Source organism: Labrus bergylta, chromosome 15, assembly GCF_963930695.1.
Source record: "Labrus bergylta chromosome 15, fLabBer1.1, whole genome shotgun sequence".
In the NCBI taxonomy this organism is placed as follows: Eukaryota; Metazoa; Chordata; class Actinopteri; order Labriformes; family Labridae; genus Labrus; species Labrus bergylta.
Genome location: NC_089209.1, coordinates 17,575,904 through 17,596,782, shown reverse-complemented (window position 1 = coordinate 17,596,782; position 20,879 = coordinate 17,575,904). Strand labels below are relative to the sequence as shown.

Genomic DNA, 20,879 nt, shown 5'->3' with positions numbered 1-20,879 from the left:
CTTCTCCTCATAGGCATGCAGATTTAAATGAAGGTCTAGCTCCTGGTGCTAGACACTAACGCCCCCGTCCAATGTGAGCTAAGCTGAATGTTTTTGCCCTGTGCGCCCGTGAGATAGAGGTGTGTTTGAAGGAAGAAGAGGAGGCGTGCAGATAAGATGGTTACCAACAGGGATTCAGATAATGATGTTGGTTATTAGGATGTTTTTTTTTATTATGTTGGCAATGTTTGCCTGAACACCCACCAAAATACATCTCTATATAAATAAATAAACCAGAACACACAGCAGCACAATGCAGCACGACAAACAATGATTGGAAGTTTGGATTCTCAAGGCGTAAATAACGCATTTGTAGAGTTTTGTGAAAAAGAGGGTTCCACAAGTGGGACTAAACATTAGAGGCTAGAAACAAATACAACACAGATGGACACATGCAGGTATTGCTCAGAAAGCACAGAGCATGCAAATGTACTGATACACATGTACAGAAATACGTATTGAATTCAAACTTCCAGAGTGCACAGAGTCCTGCAGAGGATCTCAACATGTCAAACAGCCTGATGCCTGTTTACCCAGAATTCCTCAAGGAGTCTCACTCTTCATACTTCATTAACTTCTACTTAAGGAGGATCTTCCAGTACAGTGTGACACGTTGAGAGCCAGATCTACAGGACACAGGACTCTGTGTTCACAGAGACGAAGCATGCATAGTGAGAAGCACAATACTTACTAAGGTGAGGGTTGATGGGAGCTGTAACAAAAAGAAAGGTCAGGGAAATTAGTACAGAATATCTAGAACCTTTGAGCGAGTAGCCGTTTTATAAGCTTCACTGTTCAGCAAACACTGTCAAGGTTCTATTTCTCTATGAAAACCTGCTCACTGTACATCATCACATGTAGAGCACACAGAGGCACACACAGCTGAAAAGTATCCCCTTTTTTCACACTGTTATGTATTATATAATATAATGTCTGTGTGCTGCACAAACACAGAAAACAACATAAGCCTGCTCACAGTAGCTCCTCTACTAACCTTTCATCCTTCTGTCTTCTAATGTTTAGGCACAGAGCTAATAAAAGTCTTCATATATAAAAACTCAGCGTTCCACTGTCATAAACAAAATGAAAGACGCCTCTGGGAAGGTTGGAAACTTGGTCGTGTAATATTAAAACACTGCGAGCACATTTAAGTGTGCACGCTCCATCTTCAAGCTCCATTGTGTTCACAGTGTACAAACACAAAGACGCTAAACAGGAAGTAATCTACTGGCACACACGGTGTGAGGATAATTGAGCAGACAGGAGGAGAGATGTCTGGGATTTGGAGTGTAAAAGGTGACAGCAGTGGTTTTCTGCCTGTTATCAAATGTAAAAGACAGAGGGATTAGGAGGAGCAGGCTGACCACATTAATAAGCTTATAACCAGACTGCTAATCATTATTGCCATTTAACGGTATTGCTGATGTTCTTGTTCAAGGTGACTTCCATTTAGAACCCTAAGCCTATTTTACACTTCCATTAAGACGCCGATAAATCATCGAAATGAGTAATTATCACAAGTGGCCGTCAGCTAATCACTTTGCTGTAACATCTTTGGTTCTGTGTGTTTTTTCAACACCGCATTTTGGAAACTTTCACATCAAACACTGATTGCTTGTGTCCAGATAAATGCGAACGAGACTTGTTTTGCATTCAGTCCAGCTATAAGCACAGTTCAATGCTCCCCTCATTGATAGTTTAAGAGGCTACGGCTGCAACAAACACAGAAAGGTCAAGGGTATCACATACAGTCGCAGCGAGCCAGTTAGTCGGCACTTCACTTTTTTGCAGAGTAAATACCATTTAACCTGTCAAGAAGATTCATGGGCATTTTCATGATCGATTGCTGACCGGCGGAATAGATGCGAGACATCAGCTTTACCACGAAACAATGTCGTGGCGTGATTTATGGAACAGTGCTGCTCATAGGGGGAATTGATTTTAATCCAACCAATTAAAGTGAGTAATAACAAATCATTGGTACAAAGGAAAACATGTACTGAGGAGCGGTGGAAGTGCTGCGGGGCAGGTGCAATGGGTCTTTTGAAAAGAAGAAACTGGAGTAATGGTTTCTGTTTATTGCTGCATGGAAATGTATGCTCACTTTCGCACTGGAGATGAGCGAGAGAGAGAGAGAGAGAGAGAGAGAGAGAGAGAGAGAGAACTAATCCTTTGCATTTCCAATTGAATCATATAAAACATTCAGCGAACTGCAACACTGCAGCTAAACCCTCGGTATAAAGGGAGCATGAGAGTAGAGCGAACAGGCTGAACACCCGCAAATAAAAGCTTGAATCATCTTTATGTTGTTTTTGTGAAAAAAAACCCCCAGCTTTACAACACTTGATGCTTCCTCCTGGATCTACACTGGACTGCAACAGAGAGGAAGAACATCATCATCGTCATCATCTAGGCTATAGCAGAGAAAATACTTGAAATGACAACTTACAGCCTCAGGCCTTTGAAACGATGCTGAGTTTTCAAACTAAATTCTGTTCTTTCAGCACCCTCACAACCTCCCATTTTCTACAAATCTCTTCAACCCTCTCCAGTCATTCCTGCTGTCCCTTCTTCCTCCCCCCTTTCTTCATTTCCAAGACCTAGGTTATGAAAATATGTTTCATTGTCTTTTTTTTCCTTTTGAAAACTGCGACGTTCCCAGGCTGACTCACAGTGCCTCAGTCCAGATGAATCTGTCTGCTCAAGCCGTGTTTCTGCCCCCACTGAGGAAATCAAGCTGAGCACAGACCAGACCCATGGGCCACTTTACTGCTGCTGTGAGCGCACACACTGTCTCTAACTTAATATGTACTTCCTATACAGAGGACTCTATCGTATATGGTTAAACAAATGATATATAAAACATTTTGAGACTGGGATCGACTATTTCTGAGTCACCAGGACAGCTGTAATCCAGTCACATAATCAAAGCCAAGCTGATATACAGAACACTAGCAGGACATTGAGTGTGATATTTCTTTATTACATAACCATTGATCAAGTGGTATGTTAGTTCAAATAATAGCAGATAGAATTTTTTTTATTAAAACGTCTATTTGGCTGTGCCCACACAAACTGTTTCTCAACTTGACTAAAGCAACACTTGAACAGTTTGCTGCACTTTAGCTACTCTGTGCTCACACATTTCAGCAGACCTTTTATTTTGAACTATCTACATTTCTCTGTATGTTTCCATATATTGAGCAGCAATTAAAATAAACGTCTGCTGACAGTTGCTTTGGATGCATGTGTGATGAAGCACCAGCGCAACAATTTGAGACATCACCGCCCACTGTAATTTTCTTTTACAGAATTGAACACAGAGTGGCACACAAAGTTGAAAGTCATTTCGCTGCTATTCTCCATTTCATTACTGATGTTATGCCTCTTGTCCATCGGAGTATACATGGTCAGACAGAAAGGTTTTGAGAAGTTCTCCAGCCTTGTCTTTAAATGCTTTTGCTTAGTGGAGCTCAAACACTCTTTCCAAAATGTATGTTGTTAAAGCAGAAGTGTGAAAAGCCCTCGAGCTAGCTGCAAAGGCTTAAAGAATATCAAATTTTCCTGTTTTAATGCTGCAGCACTCTGCTTTCCTTGGAGCTACAAAAACCTCAAATAATGATCAAGGATGAAGTGTAATTTTGATCATTCTCTAGATAAACACTCTGCAGTGATCATTGCCTGAATTGAAATTAGGTTTTCAATGCAGCCCTTTGAAAACGTCTGTTATGACAGGGCATGTCCTCAACCCACACATGTATGACTCTGTAGTTTTACTTTTCTAATAGAGAGGACAAAACAAACGGCTGCTTGATGCATGAATGCCTTCCATCCAAATCGACTAATTTTGATTGAAACACAAAGTGAGCTCACTGACTGCCGAAGGACATCGAGCCTGTCCTGGATACAAACACTGACTTCATCTTGGCAGGATTCCCTGCCCACTGGCTTGCGCCTTTATTACAAAGCAGCAGACAATTCCAGGGCTGCAGCCAAGTGTCCTCATATACAACAGCAGCTTCTTCTTCTTTTTTTGCTTCCTGACCTCATATAATCCAGCCTCTACAGTATTCCCATCCATCATGTTTAAGGGGTCTGAGTGGGTGCTACAAAGTTTGAGAAAGCTGTGTGATGGCTCAAAGATCCAACCAGAGGTTAGAATAATAACAGTGTGGGCAAATCTAATTCCCCTCATGTGTCCCTGATGAAACAACAGAAGGGACATCACAGCTACATGTATTGTGTCCTTCAATCCAAGTGCTGCTTCTTCACAGATGACATAACTATGCTGTCGTAACAGAGACCAATGAACACCACAAACACAGCCAACCAATGTCCAATAGTTTCCTGTGTTATCATGATCTCTTGCATCAGTGTACATATCACACACTGATGCAAGCAAATGATTCCTCAATGGACTTCCACATAGATGAACTCTGCTTCAAATAGAGCAGAGGAACATGGAAGAAGAACAGCTAAGTGACAAAAGTAAAGGAATGCAAAAAGCAAAAAGAGGGGGCGCTGGTTTAGTTCAGAGGCTACAGTCCATGATGCACCGGTTGTTAACATAGGATGATACGTCTTACCACGCACAATGACACATTGCTCAATTTTGTGCTGCCAAAGAAAAAAGACACGTAGGTGTTGTGAAGGTTTGGCTTTTGAGTTCTAGACAATCAGATAAACAAACTAGTGCAGCCGTAAATACTTTAGCAGGTGTTACTCCATATGACATAAGAAATAATGAGTAGTAAGAAATGTCAAAATTTGTCACATTTTAAACTTGGCCTCAAATAGATTTTTCCAATCATTTATTGAAAATGTACAGGATTAGTTTGACATTCCTGGGAACACATCAATTTACTAAGACAAGCGGTTGTATTATCTACCAATTAGTTAGCCTAGCTTAGCACAAAAACTTAAACACAAACACTGGTGGGAACTACCAACACCTCTTAAGCTCACAAATTCACAGGTAACATATTTTTTCTGGCTTCGTACAGGAGCTCCTGTTAGAGCTATAACATCGCTTGGAGCAGTTGCTAGGTGACCACAGACACCAGGGAAGTAAATGCTCCCAGGCTTGCTAAATATGTTAATTTACAGAAGAATTTGATTATATCTGTAAATGAAAAAGGTTTAAAGATATTACTACAGAATAAGTACAAACATATACATAGATATATGGGTATCTACTCAATCTGTTGTGTTCAAAAACACATTGACAAGCACCTTTGTGTTGCTGCCGTCTGTGATAAACTGAACCCTTTTTGAAGTATGTTATTCTTATTCTGTCATATACCTATACTTTTATAAACTATACCCCAGAAGAAAAGGATATTTGGAGGGAAAACTGCATATTGTAAAAACAATGTTGCAATTTTGAGGCTCAAGTACTGTAACGAGTAAAAATAGATATATTAAGATTTCAGAAGGTAAATCAGGAACAACGTAGGCCTAGTTGGAATTGTGATTTCCCTCAACCATGACTGGCATATATTAGGAAAACAACCATCAGCTTAAGCAGGAGAAAGTACAAAAAGACAGTATTTAATGTTAAATCTGGCAGCTTTTGACTTTAGGACACACATGTTACTGTTTATGTCACTATGAGTTGCACAAAGGTGTGAAAATTAAGAAACCGCTGCAGTGTTTTATGTGACATTGTGAGAGTTGACAGGAGGCTTAAACACTAAATCCTTGGTCTAGGAGGAACCAGGGAGAGAGAGAAAAGTGTTATGAGGAACATCAAACAGATGCCGTGTTTGTCACTGCAGCAAAATTTAAAAGAGTGTCTTTGGAGCTGGGTGACACCACCATCCTTCATCCTACAGCTGGGGACACTATAACCGCTTTTGTGTTTTCTTGCCAACTCGCAGAGAAGCTGCTACCATCGGCTTTCTGTGCATCACAATGATGGCTTGGCCTATCGGGCAATGATGAGTACACTCACTCATACTTCTGTTTCAGGGACCAAATGTTAAAGCTGCAGAATAGAACACTTATGCTAACAGCTAATGGTCAAATAGAAAATAATCCTTATTGATGTTGTTTGTTTCTGTATATTCAAAACAAATCAGTTTCAGGGCCATGTGGAGCAAAAGGCTGTATGCAGTAAATTCACATTTATGCCTTGGCGGTTGTTTGGAGACCACTAACCTGTACATTTTGTGATGTACGAGGGAGCCAAGAAAAGGTGCAAACGCCACAAAGCAAGAGCCAAATCCACGAGTGAATTCAACAAACAACTTACTGTGAAGTCTCAGTGCCACTCACTGTTCAAAACCTCCTGACTGGTAATCACTGAGGTTTAAAGCACAGTCGTTTGTCACTGTTTGGAGAATCATGTTGATGCTGCTAATACGAAGTAAAAGCTGCAAAGGACGATAAAAAGACTAAGATTCAGAAACAACAATAGAAAATATTCCTTTTTTAAATTAATTTAATTCTTTTTAAAAAGTGCTGTATAAATAAAAGTTATTACTATCTGTATGATTATAATTTAAAAGATATATTTTATATAACTGTTCATTTTCAGAAGTCTTTGTATGTGTGTGTGTGTGTGTGTGTGTTTGTGTTTGAATGGGTTGTGTATTTTTCAGCAAATTTCAAATAGAAAAGCTTCTCTCTTTGTTGTAAAGGAAGCTCTGCAATATAATTTTGCCCCTTCTGTGGTTCTCTTCTCAAAGTGCACAATATTGCATTTAATTGGGGGCTGGAAACATTTTACAAAACCTCTGACAAGCTCCTGTTCCTGTCGCAGAGGAAAGGGAAAATGCCAGCTGTGTTAGTGCAGAGGAAGCCGGGATACTGTGGCGTGTTAACAGCTTGTCCAGGTTTCTGATCACTTCCTGCTTTCGGCACAGGTGTACCTTCAGTCCTGGTGACTATCAACTATCAAGCTCAAGACTCAAACAAAAGGGGGGGGGGGGATCGCATGCACACTCAAATAACACTGCCAATTAATTTCATGAAGGACAGCTTATTTTGCAGCACATAGTGGGAGAGCACTCCATTCACAGAATATTCAAAAAGAGTTCGTTGTTTTCATGAATGTAAGGGACCAAGGTGTTTATGTATTACAGGCATATGTTGTATAATATATAATGAACATAGGCTACCGTAGGCCATAGCCAAAGCCAAAACAAGAGATGTGCAGAAATGTCATCCCAGCCTTGCTTTCTCTGCTCGTAATAATATACACCAAAAAAACCTAAATGTGCTCTTAAAGGCTTAATATGCGATTTTTTGATCCAGCAGATGTCGCCCTTGAGCACCAGCATGAAACCAAAACAACTTGCGGTGCTTTGTTGAGTTAGCATGCTAATGCTAGCGATCTTTATTATGCTCGTATCTTCACACTGCATGTAAATTTACCCGAAATGAGCGTGATCTAGAAACACAGTTAAGCAGTGAGTACAGTATGTTATTCTTCTATTCTCTAGTCCCTCAATTAAACAACTTTTATTCGTGAGGGGAGGAGTCAGCCGGCCGTCCCGGTGATATGAACAAACTGAAGATAGGACTCGGAAAACTCAGAAAACATCACAGACAGTGAGACTCGAGTGTTACACCCATTGTAGACAGTCATTACTCACAGAGTTATTTTCAGAGGATATACTTGATTTCTATTATATTTAAGTGTGAAAAATAAAGCACATAAAGCCTTTAAATTAATGTTTACTTACAAAACAGTAGAAGAACTAATTACAAGATCGAAACACAATTAATTTGAGCAAATTTGTGTGTTTTAGATGTCTGGGCTCAACAGAGTTTTGTGAAGTCAAAGTGGAGTCACGAGCCAATAAAGGTTGGGAACCACTGCACTAAATATCGTACAGTATTTAGGATTTGGGAAATTGTGTGAGCTGGATTTTATCCTTTGTTATCTGGCTCTCATCAGCTGTTTTAATCATGGTACCTTCCAGTAATGTGCATTCAGGTGTGCAGCCCAGCCAACAGGACTTCTCCCTATGGCTGCTCTGTAGCCACTATTCATCCCATCTTCACTTGCTGCTTCAGCTTGCCCAGCCACCCCAACCTTTATTGTTAAGCTTTGAGATATGCATAGATCCTTATTTATATTTCCTCCTTGTTTTTTGTTGAGATTGTCCAAAGGTTCCGTCATACAGCCGAATGCAAGATCAGTAAAACAACAAGCTATTTATGATCAGCTTTTTCAGAATCATCAGAATTGTGAGCATTTAAATGCTAAATATATTTAGCCTTGTGATGAATAGAAGAAAAATAAGTCTCTTTAGAAAAGGTCTGTATAGAAGAATACGTTGATTTCTTCTTCTTCCACCAAAAATAGTTTAAATATATGACCAAATATAAAAGAGACCCAAATGTAGACATGCTGATTTGTTAATATACATTATTATTTAAAATTGTTCAATCACATTATTGTCTCATTGTTCCCTAATAACAGCAATGGGAGGGGATGTTATTGGAGGGGGATAACAGATGATCATGAGCTGTATTTATCCCCATGTCAGCCAGGTCGTCATACGGAACACATCCTCTGAGCTGAGATGGATTCTGCTCAGACCTACATTATGCTGCTACAGTGGCGCTGAGCTGTGCGTGGGAGAACAGAGCAGCCCTGGAGTGATAATTAGTCTGGTCTCTTGTTGGGCAGCTCATTCGCACATCACTATTGGCTCACTTATTTCCTTCTTTCCAACTTTGTTCCTCTGTATCTTCTTCCTCCCCCCCAAATCCCAACTTGGCTGCCCCTGTCTCTCTTTCTGTGCCTCTCTCTGTCTTAATTAGCCTTGATTCTCTTCCCTTAACTTTGGTTGGATTCTATTTGATTCAATTCAGCTGAAATCAAGTGAAGGATCGGAGGAGACCACAGAGTATCACAAACTACAACAAAAATACCAGCAGAGAAAGTTTAACTGTCTCTCTCTCTCTTCCTCTCTTTCTGAATTCTCTTTTTTCGACAGCCATGATGAGCTGCAGTGAAACTGAATAATTCACAACTGCAGCAGTAGCAGCACTCAGGAAGACCTCAGCAGACTGCTATACACAGGAAACAGTATGCCAGTTTGTTTCTGAAGATGCACAACCCAAGTACCTGTGCATCTGTTCCCTGGCACCGCAGGGTCTAATGTGGATACTAATGTAGCTTTTGTATTTCAGCCAATTTGTTCCCAGTGGCTGAAATATGTGCTTCCATGTTCAAGATGCCATTTGATTCAGTAAAGAAATATATTTTGTGTCAATGTATTCTCTCTCTGGCCTTACCAGCCAAACAGCACTCATATTTTCCATCTGGAGGATGTCCTTCTGGCTGCTATTCAATTACAAAAGCCCCGATTCAAAACAGATCGATCAATAGAGCCAATATGACAGCAGTGAACATGTTATTGTCCCTTTGTTTCTCTGCTAGGCACAGAGAGTTATTACAATGTAAGAGAGGCTATGATGGGGCTGTACATATTTGTTATATAAAATAGATAAAGCTATCTGTTATATAAACATTCCAGTAGACAAAACCCATCCTCCAACCAAGGAAAAGATGAAATGGAATAAAAAAAAGCATTGTTTTGTAAAACCAAACATGACTCATCTATGACCAGCTCTGTTTGCGCCTCTGACCCAAACCACATGTTTCAATCACGTGATGTGTGACGTCATGATCAGCCCTCATGCAAAAGAACATCAAGTCAGCCTTTGCCCCAGTCCAGGACAAACCTGACTCAAGCAATAAAGGTCAGGAGGAAGTGATGATTATTCAGCTGATCAGCATTCACTCAGTCTGGCCAAGAAGCAAAGGCTGGCTGATTCGAGCTGTCTTCTGATGACTGAATGTATTAGATGCAATTCTAATCATTTTAATGACTTCACTATTTTTCTGCTCATTCCTTATACATATCGTACATATCGAGACTCAACTATTGATATCAATCAGCGTTGATGAACATGTGTCATGACGCAGCAGCTCAAACTGGAGCTGCAGTTCATTTACGAGTATTTCTGAGTGAGCTGAAGGATAACATTACCAGCTGTAGCTGTGATTCCTCCACCTGTGCATCCACATGTGTAAGCAGTGAACTAAAGTGAATCCAGCCTACTCTGATTTTCCAAATGTGAAAATATTCAAACACTACAGGATGAGCAGACTGATCGCTGTCCTCCTGAGGATTAGCATGCAGCACTCACCGCTGTACGTGACAATCCGTATGGTGGAGTCGCCCTCTCCAAAACGTGTGATGGGGGTGAGGCGCACCTCGTAGGATTCGGGCTTTATGAGCTCAGTCAGGTTGTGTGTCATGAGCTCTCCTTTGTTGATCGCGCCGTCCACAGGGATCTCCTGCTCCCACCAGCGCTGTAACCCCATCTGGACAGGAAAAGGACAACAAGCGTTTCAGATGATTCAAAATCAGTTGCTCAGTTTTTCTCGTATACTATTTTTGGAGAAGGGTTGGTTGAAAAAAAAGCTTGATTAAAAACAAAAACAAACAAACTTTGAGCCATAACGGACTAACCAGTAAAGAAAAGAGAGTGATACTGATTAGAGATGCCATAACATTGTAAAGGTAAGACATATCTTCAGTTTACAAGGGTAATGTATTTCAATGACTGTGAACAAAGCAACAACGGAGAAGAGAAGAGTTGAGTTGAGTTGAGTTGAGTTGAGTTGAGTTGAGTTGAGTTGAGTTGAGTTGAGTTGAGAAGAGAAGAGAAGACAAGATAAGACAAGAGAAGAGAAGAGAAGAGGAGAAGAGAAGACAAGACAAGACAAGACAAGAGAAGAGTAGAGGAGAAGAGAAGACAAAAGAAGAGAAGAGTCGAGAAGAGAAGACAAGACAAGACAAGAGAAGAGGAGAGGAGAAGACGAGAAGAGGAGAAGAGGAGAAGAGAAGACAAGAGAAAAGAAGAGGAGAAGAGAAGAGAAGAGAAGAGAAGAGAAGAGAAGAGAAGAGAAGAGAAGAGAAGAGAAGAGAAGAGAAGAGAAGAAAATACGAGGATAAAGAGCACCAGTCCTAGTTGGTGCTAAAAAATGTACAGTCTGGGGTCCAGAAGCCTAGCAGGAAGCACACCCCATGCACAGAGGACTTATACTATACCTTGAGAGCTGGTGGCCCAGGTAAAAATCCGGGGGGGAAAAAAGGATCATAGTTTTGATTCAAGAATTTGCAAACATCTTCTTTAATCATTTGATCATAAAATAAAATCAGAGTTCTCAAAATGATTTGCATCCTTTGTGTCGTTGTGTTGTTTCAGATCAACGTCAAATAATCAAATAAAGAATTTAAATACATACAGAAAAAGGCACTACAATAATATGAATAAGTATAACTTCATTCATAACAGCTAGCTGCTCTTTAGCTACATTAACCTTCAAAGTAAATCCCTGAAATAAATTCCCAGTCAGATTTTTCTTGTTAAACATACCATATCAGACTGCATGACTACATTACCAGCACATACGTATTTGCGACTACAGCGAGGACAGCACCTCTGTGCTCTGAACACAATCCCCTCATTCTTCTAAAGTTTGTCTTTGGTTATACTCTACAATGTTTTGTTATCCTTTTCCACAGGGACCTTGAACTGACAGGAATTTATATCTCTTCTTTGCACAATGCAGAGTACAAAAGAGAAGCTACTTTAGATGACTAAGCTCAGGTATCACACAAAAATTAGTTCATGCTTTTCATGTCTGATGATACAATAGAGCCTCCCCCAGAAATTCAAAGAAACAAAACGAGGGCTTGCTGCTGCATTTGCTTGGGGCGAAGAGAAAAAAAAAAAGTCGGTACATTATATCCTTGAGATTCAGTTTAAGGGAAAGACAAGTTACAGCTTCTGCATCACAATTAGTGACTTTACATGCCCTTCTCAGTCAAAGGGAAAGAAGAAATGTGTTACCAACAGAGACAGACAGAGATAGAGTGAATGGAGGTGTGATAGCAGAGGAGGGGAGTCAATGTATGTTTGTGTGTGTGAGAACAATACCAATTAAGTAATTACTTGGTGCCTGGATGATCCACAATTATAGGGGTGCAAGTTTTCATCAGCATTAGTTTGCAGGTAAATAGAGTGTTTTGTCTGCCATGGGTAATTGCAGATGGAGCACTTGTCCCTACCTATCCTTTCAACTTTTCAGCCAGCCTCTAAAGTACAAATGGCACGGCGGTTAATTGCTATAAATTACACAGAGCTGGTCTGCAAGTGTCTGTGTCTACTAAGAACACCACAGAGGAGGATGTATCTTTGTCAGCACATTTGGTATCATCAATATGTGTAAAAAACAAACTGTCTATAAAAATAGTGACAGAAAAGTACATGTGATGTTTACAACTATAGACATACAGATGTACTCAAAATGACGCATCTTGTTATTTTCATTTTTGGCAGCCTGGCTAATGTCTGTTAATCAATGGTGGGTGGTTTGCAGATGCCAAAGTGAATGTTTTCTTTCTCATGTCTGCAGCGATGGGCGGGTGGAATATTCAGAAGTTATTTACACAACTGACAAAATGTATTTTCATCATCGTCTATCTGTAAGCAGTGGTAGTAAATCATGTTGGCGCATTGAAACCACCATCAAGCTGGGCCCATAAGCTGGTTTGCGGGGCCTAGTGGTTATGTACAGTAAGTCCTTCAAGTGGGCGGCCTCTTGTTCGAATCCAATCTGTAGCTCCTTTCCTGCAGGTCATTCCCCACTCGCTCTCTCCTCGATTTCTGACTCTGTCCACTGTCCCGTCTAAATAAAGGCATACAAAGCCCCAAAATAAACCTGTTTCAATGTGCTTAAGAACAAAAACACGTCAATGACTAGTTTTTACCTAATGTTTTCTTAAGACGCGGATGTCTAACAGAGGTAGGTAACCACGGTAACATAAAAATGAAAACAGGTTGGAAGTAAAATAGTACACCAACATTTTTGGACAGCAGATTGTCATGAAGAGAGGAGACTCTTATTCACTGAATTAAACTGTGCTTCAACTTTCTGATGGCCAATTCTACTGTCTGTTGTTGTAATATAGCTTTTATGATCCAACATGTATGTGCAATGAGCCACAGAAAAACTCTACTTCTGCAGGGGGTGAAGCCAGGTAGGCTGGGATACATCAGAGGCTTTGTTGCTCCGGTTACTCAATTTAAATACATGCACATTCTGTATGTTGTCAGCACATTTGTTTTGAACAGTGAACGGAGAGTTACTTACTGGAACTATTAAAAGGTTTCCAATTCTCTATCGTGAACTGACACTACTCAGCCATTCAGAAAGCGGTTTTCACCCAGACCATGGTATAAGATGTGCAAGTAAGATGTAGCTGAATTCTTTGGAAAAAATGATTTGGAAAATTATATCTAATGGGGGATGTGTGTGTGTGTGTGTGTGTGTGTGTGTGTGTGTGTGTGTGAGAGGGTTTGTTTTTGTGTCCCAAAGCTCTCGGCAGATGGAGGCCTTAAATGCTGGTCTTGGCAAACACTTCCTCAAGCTCTAACAACAAGTAGAAGCAAAAAAAAAAAATCAATTTCATGAACATGAAAAAATAATAATTGAGCTTAAAAATGCAAATCAGATTGAATGTGAATTTTAATTGAGGGAAGAAAAAAATCTTAAAAGATGTTTTTGATCGTACACATACTTATAGGCTTATAGATTTGGCACTTTTGTTTTGATTGTCATTAACGCTCACTAAAACCCTGCTTCTGCGCTCAATTAAGGTTTCTGTTTACATCCCATTACCTTTCATTCCCCACATTTTCCCCACAGAGGCAGTGCGCCATATCGATTTCATTTCCTTTGATTGCAGCAGCAGTTGGGGATTTTTATGGCAAATTTGAAAAACAGCAGGATTGATCAAAGTGATAGCTGAATCAGAAAGAAAATAATTAATTATCAGAGTGATGTAATGTTGCCCACGGCTTGATCTACTGTAGATTGCCTATGTGTAATTAGTATGGCTCCTATTGATCTGCCAGCACACACTGACTTGACAGATCAATTGAAAGAGAGCAAAGGAGGAAGAGGAAGACTGAAGAAGCAGTTCTGAGGTGGCTGGATATATAGATTGGAAAAGCTATCTTCCAGAGGTTGGAGAAGGGTAATCAAGCTTGTGGACAGCAGAAGAGGGTTTGGAAGTAGCCAGCTAAGGTATCAAAACAAGGCCAGATGTCACCCCTTTCCATTGAATCCCTGACAGGTGCCGTGATTTGTGTTCTATGATTCTCGCCCGTGCATGCCTTTCAGCTCGAGCTTCATTCCCGTTTCCCCTTCAGCAAGACTGTCTCTCAGGAGAGCACTGGACGATAACACAAAGCAATCCATTACAGAGGCACACACTCTATCAGCCCTTAGTATTAATTCAAAAGTAGGGAGAGAAAATTATAATAATTCTCTGGGAGCTGCTGCTGGATCTATGAATAGATCAAAGCGGTGTAGTCAATGTGCCGAAACCTTCTTTACTGTACCTCTCCTTACAAGAAAGGCCAGCTGCATTTATTTATTAACAAAAGAAACCTTTACTCTACTTATTTTTGTGTCTTATTTTCTCACTCCCTCTCTGGTTCCAATGCTTCATACCTAAAAGGCATTTCACACCTCTTATCACCAGTCCAAATCAATACTCAAAGCAGAGTCAATCAATCACATAAGGTTGGTGTGTAGTCAATCCTGTGGAAAAAGTCTCAAAATCTTCCCTACAGTGAAGAATCTCTTTCAACTGAGACAATGGAAGATTGGTTGTTATGCCCGGCAGGAAGAAAATAATGGTCACAGTGTGTACCCTCTTGAGATATCAAGGCAAGAAGGTGGAGAGAAATTAATTTGCTTGTACACTGATTGTGTGCAAAAACAGACTGCAGGAGTGACGTGCTCATTTTTAATAAACAAATGGAGAAAAGGTTGAAGAGTTAATGAGATTCCTGAATGACTGTGAGTCTGTTTAAGCACAGATGTACGCAGGACTATTGCCAAAAAAAAAGGGTGAAACAATGTATAGTCCTGGCAGGTTTTTATTCAAACGCCTGGCAAGCTGGAACATGGGCTCTGCAGGCACAAAATCATTTATTACCAAACAGACCAACTGAGATGGTTGACAGAAAAATCATTGCGCTACACAAACAGAACTGGTGCAGAATGTGTTTTCAGGCTTCAATTCCTTGTGGATGTAGTGTGAAACAAACATTAAATTATATTATTCATTGCAAACAACTGTCAGGATACGCTCGCTACTTCTGAGCAGAGCTGAGAAAGATTAAGCACCGCAGTATGCACTATTTTCTTTTTTTAATACATGCTTTATTTTTTTCCAACAAGCTCTCGAATTGAAGCCAAAGCAAAGCAATGTTAACCCGAACATCTGTGGCGTTCAAGGAGCCAATTCAATATCTCAAACTTTATATAAACTGAAGGTGGTGCAACACCTGCTACTGTAAATAAAAACTCTTTAAGGCCAAAGTGTTGTACACTGCCATGGGGAGAGAAAGAGAGGAAGGTAAACATTGATTGCCAAAGAGAGAAACTGTAACCATGCCATCCATCAACGCTGCCAGCCTGTCATCTGCGGAGTTTACTTGAGAAGCAGCAAAAAACAGGAGCTTTTCTTGCACTTTCCCTCTGCGGGGTTCCCTTCCTCTCCTCTGACTGAGCCTCTGAGTGAGAGCAAAGACATGTGCAAATCATGATAACCTAAGAACTTACTGAAACCAATTCCCCTGACGGTTTCTTATTCATTCTGCAATGGCCCATACTGGCTCGTTCCAACCCTCAAAAACTGCAGAAAAAGGCAGTCAGTGAAAAGCAGCATAAGATTTGGTGCTGTCAAATGGAATACAACAAACAAGAGCTCGCTGTGAACATTCTTTATCGCCTGCTTACATTGGCAATAACAGAGGTTTGTCATACCACGTGGCGGCATCATCAAACAACAGTAGAAAACAGTCTGACCAATAGCAATGACTCAACGTTATTTCACCAGAAGCAAACATTTCTTGAGGCTGTAATAACAGCACATTGAAAATAGACGTCTCAATGTAAGGAGAACTAAAATGTGGCACCAATAGGTTAAAAATAGAATAAAAGTAGATTAGAAAGCACAAGACAGTTATCTCTAAGTCTTCCTACCTGTCGGATGCCCAGTCTGTAGGCCACAATGCGGTCCACAGCGTTGGGGTTCATCTGGGTCCACTGCAGCTTGAAGCCATAGACTCTGGGTCTGTTCTGCCACAGAGGGCTGTAAGTGTCGTAGTAGAACTCTGGAGGGTAGGCCTTGCCTGGAGAGAAAGCAGATTGAAAATATATGAACGCTTGAAGAAAATACAGAAAGCACAAATTGTACAGGCAACATTATAGAATTTAAAAATGCCTGTATCTCACTAAGCTGTGTCAACTCCTGTATATTTGTTTTCAGTCATAATTTTCTTTCAAACTGTGCATATCTTTTTTGTTTCTAATGAATAAAACAAACTATTCCCTTTATTTCTGTTAACATTTCTTACTAAATATTTTCCTCCAAAGAGAATGCCAATCCATAGATTGTTCCTTTTTTGGCCTATTTGCCTTTATTGATGTGACAGCTAGAGAGAGAAGCAAATATATGTCGGAAAGCTTGGAGTAGATGTGCGTCAAAGGGCTGAGGCCAGGAATTGAACCTGTGGGAGGTCGGTAAAGGAATGTAGCCTCTGTTTATGGGGTTCCTGCACCAGCAACTGAGCTAAACTGGTGCCCCACCAAACCAGTTACCTTGTGAAAATGACTCATTCATTCTACATTAAAACAGTGATTGTACCTGTTTGCCTAATACTGATACATATTTAAGAAGGCACAAGCTGTTTTTTCACAGTAAATTGTAAAAAAAAATACATGTACTTTTGTAGCAACAAGTTTATATAGCAAGATGTCATGTTTAAAGTTTGATCTACGACACAATGCAGGACTATAGTAAGAAACTCACAGGCAGTGTAGAACACATTATACGGTAGCTTTAACACACTAAGTAGTACTTGCCACAAGTACCCAGTTCTTGAAACATATATATCCATATATGCCTTCATTAGATAAGATAGCTGATGATAGATAGATAGATATATAGACAGACAGACAGACAGACAGACAGATCGAAGAGATCAGATAGATAGGGGAATTTGCATACGTCAGCTCGCAATGGCCGGGCCTCGCCATGGTGAACCACCTTCTTGATCATGGTATCTCCCCTGCCAGGTAAGAAGATATTTTGGCCCTTTGTTGACATGCAGCAAAAAGCCGAGGTTGAATCCATGACTGTGCCACTAAGACTGTAGTCTCTATACATAACCGCTAGGCTAACCAGTGCCCCAAATGACCGTACATTTTACCTGTTGATTTCAACACACTGACACTGTTATATTTGCAGAGTGAATCATAAGGCAGACTCAGAAAAGTTCATCTTAAACCATTTGCATGAATTCACAGCATTAAAGTCAGAGGGAACGTGAATGGTAAACACATGCAAATGGAATAAATTTCATGTTTTATTCTAAAAGGTCAGTGTAGATAGAGTTGTATTATTATCAAGTGAAATGTGTAAGAATTCTTACTCATGTAGAATTAAAGTAGGTCTGTGTGCGTTTCAGAGAAGCTCTGCTCTGCAGCAGTGTTTGATTTTTCACACCGTGCATGTATTCTTTAATATTTTATGGTAAATATAAACTTGTAAATCTTTTATCTGCTTACATATGGAGCCTTAAAGCCTAAAAGAGATCTGGATTAGCATGACAAAGATGTTCAGTATGTTTCATCATCATGTATGTATCTTCTGTTTGCTCTAGTTTTTATTCATTCTGTGTGTTGGTCTTGTATGTCCATTCTTTCTATAGGATCATTAAAGATGTATCTTATATGATCTGAGGAATAGTGCTTCACTTGTATTGAATCAAAGCCTGTACCAGACAGTTTTATGTCTCTTGAATGTGACGACTATCTAAAGCATGATGGCAGATCCTACCTGAGATGCCTGTAAACTCAAATCGCCCCCTCAGTAGAAATTATTTCAAACAGCCTGTGCTCGTCTTTTTTAGAAACACACACACGCATCCTCTGAAAGCTTTTCTTTAAAAAAACATGATTTGCTTTGTTTGATACTGTTGAGGATTTCTTTTTCTACAGCGATCCTGGCGTGAGCTGAATGAATCTTTCAAGTTTCCAGCTTTGCAGTCACTCTTTTAAAGCAGATTTCTGACAGCTGAGGCAGGAGCTGGCAGAACCCTGAGTTTTAATCAAGATCTAGAAACAAGCTTACAGGATGACCTTCAGTGCAAATAACAAGAATCTAACCAGTCTAAGGCATGTTTATTGATGGATAACAACATCCAGGGCTGATGACTGTAATAGCTATTGAAATGACAGAAGACTTGCTTTTGCTGGCTGGAACAATAGTAACATCAATATGTTATATACCTGTGTGGAGATGCAGCAAGTGGTTGATGTATGTCATGCAATTACATAAATCTGTCAAATAAGTTTGTGTCACTGATTCATTGTAATGGTGTAATTATTTGTAAACAGGGTTACTGTTCTCCTGGGAATATCCCTCCTCAGTCTTGGCGTGTTTAGGTCCTTGATCTATTCAATTGCCTTTAATTTGATTATGTGTTACGATACTCAGGGGAGGATAAAAACGATAACCTGGGACTTGAAGGTTGTAAGTTCACATGATGACTGGTCTTAAATCTTTGCTTATTATGGTTATGATATATAGGCTACAAGCTCCATCTTCAACTCCATCTTAATTTTGTCACATATTATACTCCTTTTCAACAAGTTTAAATAAGCCTCAGAGCTCCCAAAACATGCCTGAGAAGTTTCTTGTTATTAATCCACTCTAATCCTGTATTTTATCATGCCTATAAACGCCTCTATTTCAGCCCTGCTCAGAACAGGCTGTTTAAATGCAAAAAATGTCCCTCTGGAAGGGCTTGGGTGGCTTGGGCTTTCTTGCAACATGCCTTTTTGTTAACAGTGGAAAGGCACTGTAAAGACTCAGAGGGCACAACAAACACCTACCTGTGGGAGTGTCACCCACCTGGAGGAGAGGTTACTACCCTTTGTGATGTCACAAAGGGAAATCTCCAAAGGGCCTGTTTGAGCACGCATTTTCTGAAAAGTGGAGAGGATTTAATTTTCTCATATTGGAGAGTTTGTAGACAGACTAGGGACGCATAGTGTTTGAAAAACATGTTGAAGTGTATTAATATGTGACCTTTAAAACTTTTTTTGGTGTGACAATGTTTAGATATTTTTTTTTAAAAGACAGAGCGTGTCAAACCAACATTTAAGTTATTAAAATTTCCTAAAGAGCTGAAAGCTTGTCTTAAGATCAAATCTATACCTCAACATAAAACGATGAGGCAAACACTTTTGGATGTTGATGTAAGTATAGACAAGAGAAACATATGGTGGATGATTCCGTCATGTCTTTTTTTTCATTGCAGCTAGTTAAGTTAACATGTAAAATCAGACACTTAGGTATAATAGCTCAAATTTAAAGAAAACAGAAGCAGTGAGACGGTAAGAATAATCTCACTGGTTTGATCATTTCTAATAGATGTCCGTAATAATTTATTGAAATAAACAATTAGGGAAGTTTTCATTCCCATTTTAGTATAACAGTTCAGGTTAAGGATGCTTTGTGCCGACCAATGCAGATCTCTGTGTACATAGAAAAAACCCAGAAAAAGCAACAGCAACAAAAAATGAATTAAAAGAAAAACAACCGAAGTGAGAACAATACTTTTGATATGATAAACAATGCAGAGGTAGTAGATGCATCTAAAAAACCTCAGGATGATAAATGCACCAGAATTCTTCCTGTTTTGTAATCAAGACTCTTTCACACAAAAAGAAAACTACCTCCATTGCTCACTCATATGCTAATAGGACTAGATAAACATATTTCCCAGCACACACAAACACAAAAACTAGAATAAACATTGTCTGCACCTCACTTGGCAGAGTTTGGCTGTATAGAGCCAGCTGTGTTTACAGCACACTGTACAGTAACTGTTACGTCAGCCAGCCTGGCAGATGCTGCCAGCTTTGTTTATACAATTCATCCTGCACAGCACAATGAGACTGATATAAATATAATGAGGCTATAATTAAAAGTACAGCAAAATCAAAAAGTATGCTTTGATAAGTAGTCTAGAGTGCTTAAGGAACACATGACCAAAGGAATTGGATTCATACAAGTGCGCTTTGTGCCATAAGAGGTCAATAAGACACTACATTCATTTTTGCATTAATGCTGTCTTATTTTGAAAAGACTTTTGAACCTAAATGTAGTCAAAGTATTGATATTGTCGTGACCTCACAAGTGAATTGTCCTTATTCCAATATGTAATGTAACATTTATAGCAGAATGTCCCTCAGTCCTAATAATCCATTTCATTTCATGTGATGCAGCATATTATATTATCTAACCCACTTACACTGCTTGAAACAGTTAACCCTGGGTGGGAGACATCAAACATGGAGTAGAGACGGCTTAATTGATTTTTTTTTTTTTTTTAAATCCTGTTTATAACAGCAGAACCAATGCAATGACTCACAACAGCTCAGCAAAGGAAACCTTGAGGCGAGAAGTTGACCTTGTTTGCAGACTTCAGTTTCATATTTTAAGGTTTTATGAGCATGTTTTCTTCATCAGGAAAACACTTTGTCCCACCATATGCTGAGGGCTGCTATATGGTGCCGTGCTCATGTGTGATGTAGGCCGTTGTGGCACAAACGATGCTTGCATATGTATGCACATCTGGCCGAGACAAAACCAACACCACGGCACGAACAGCTAACTGACTGTAGGGAAAAGACATTAGAGGCATTAGAAGACTGGGTG

General features: G+C 39.8%; 1 protein-coding gene across 2 annotated transcripts in view; it reads right to left on the bottom strand.

Moving 5' to 3' along the window:
* LOC109982959 (MAM domain-containing glycosylphosphatidylinositol anchor protein 2) overlaps window positions 1–20,879 on the bottom strand; it is a 189,012-nt gene that overhangs the window by 27,143 nt on the left and 140,990 nt on the right. For both annotated transcript variants that reach the window (XM_065963663.1, XM_065963664.1), the window contains exons 11-13: window positions 16,133–16,281; window positions 10,210–10,387; window positions 731–751 (exon numbers count right to left, since the gene is read on the bottom strand). In XM_065963663.1, the coding sequence (XP_065819735.1) occupies window positions 731–751; window positions 10,210–10,387; window positions 16,133–16,281 (348 nt within the window). The remainder of the gene's footprint in view (window positions 1–730; window positions 752–10,209; window positions 10,388–16,132; window positions 16,282–20,879) is intronic.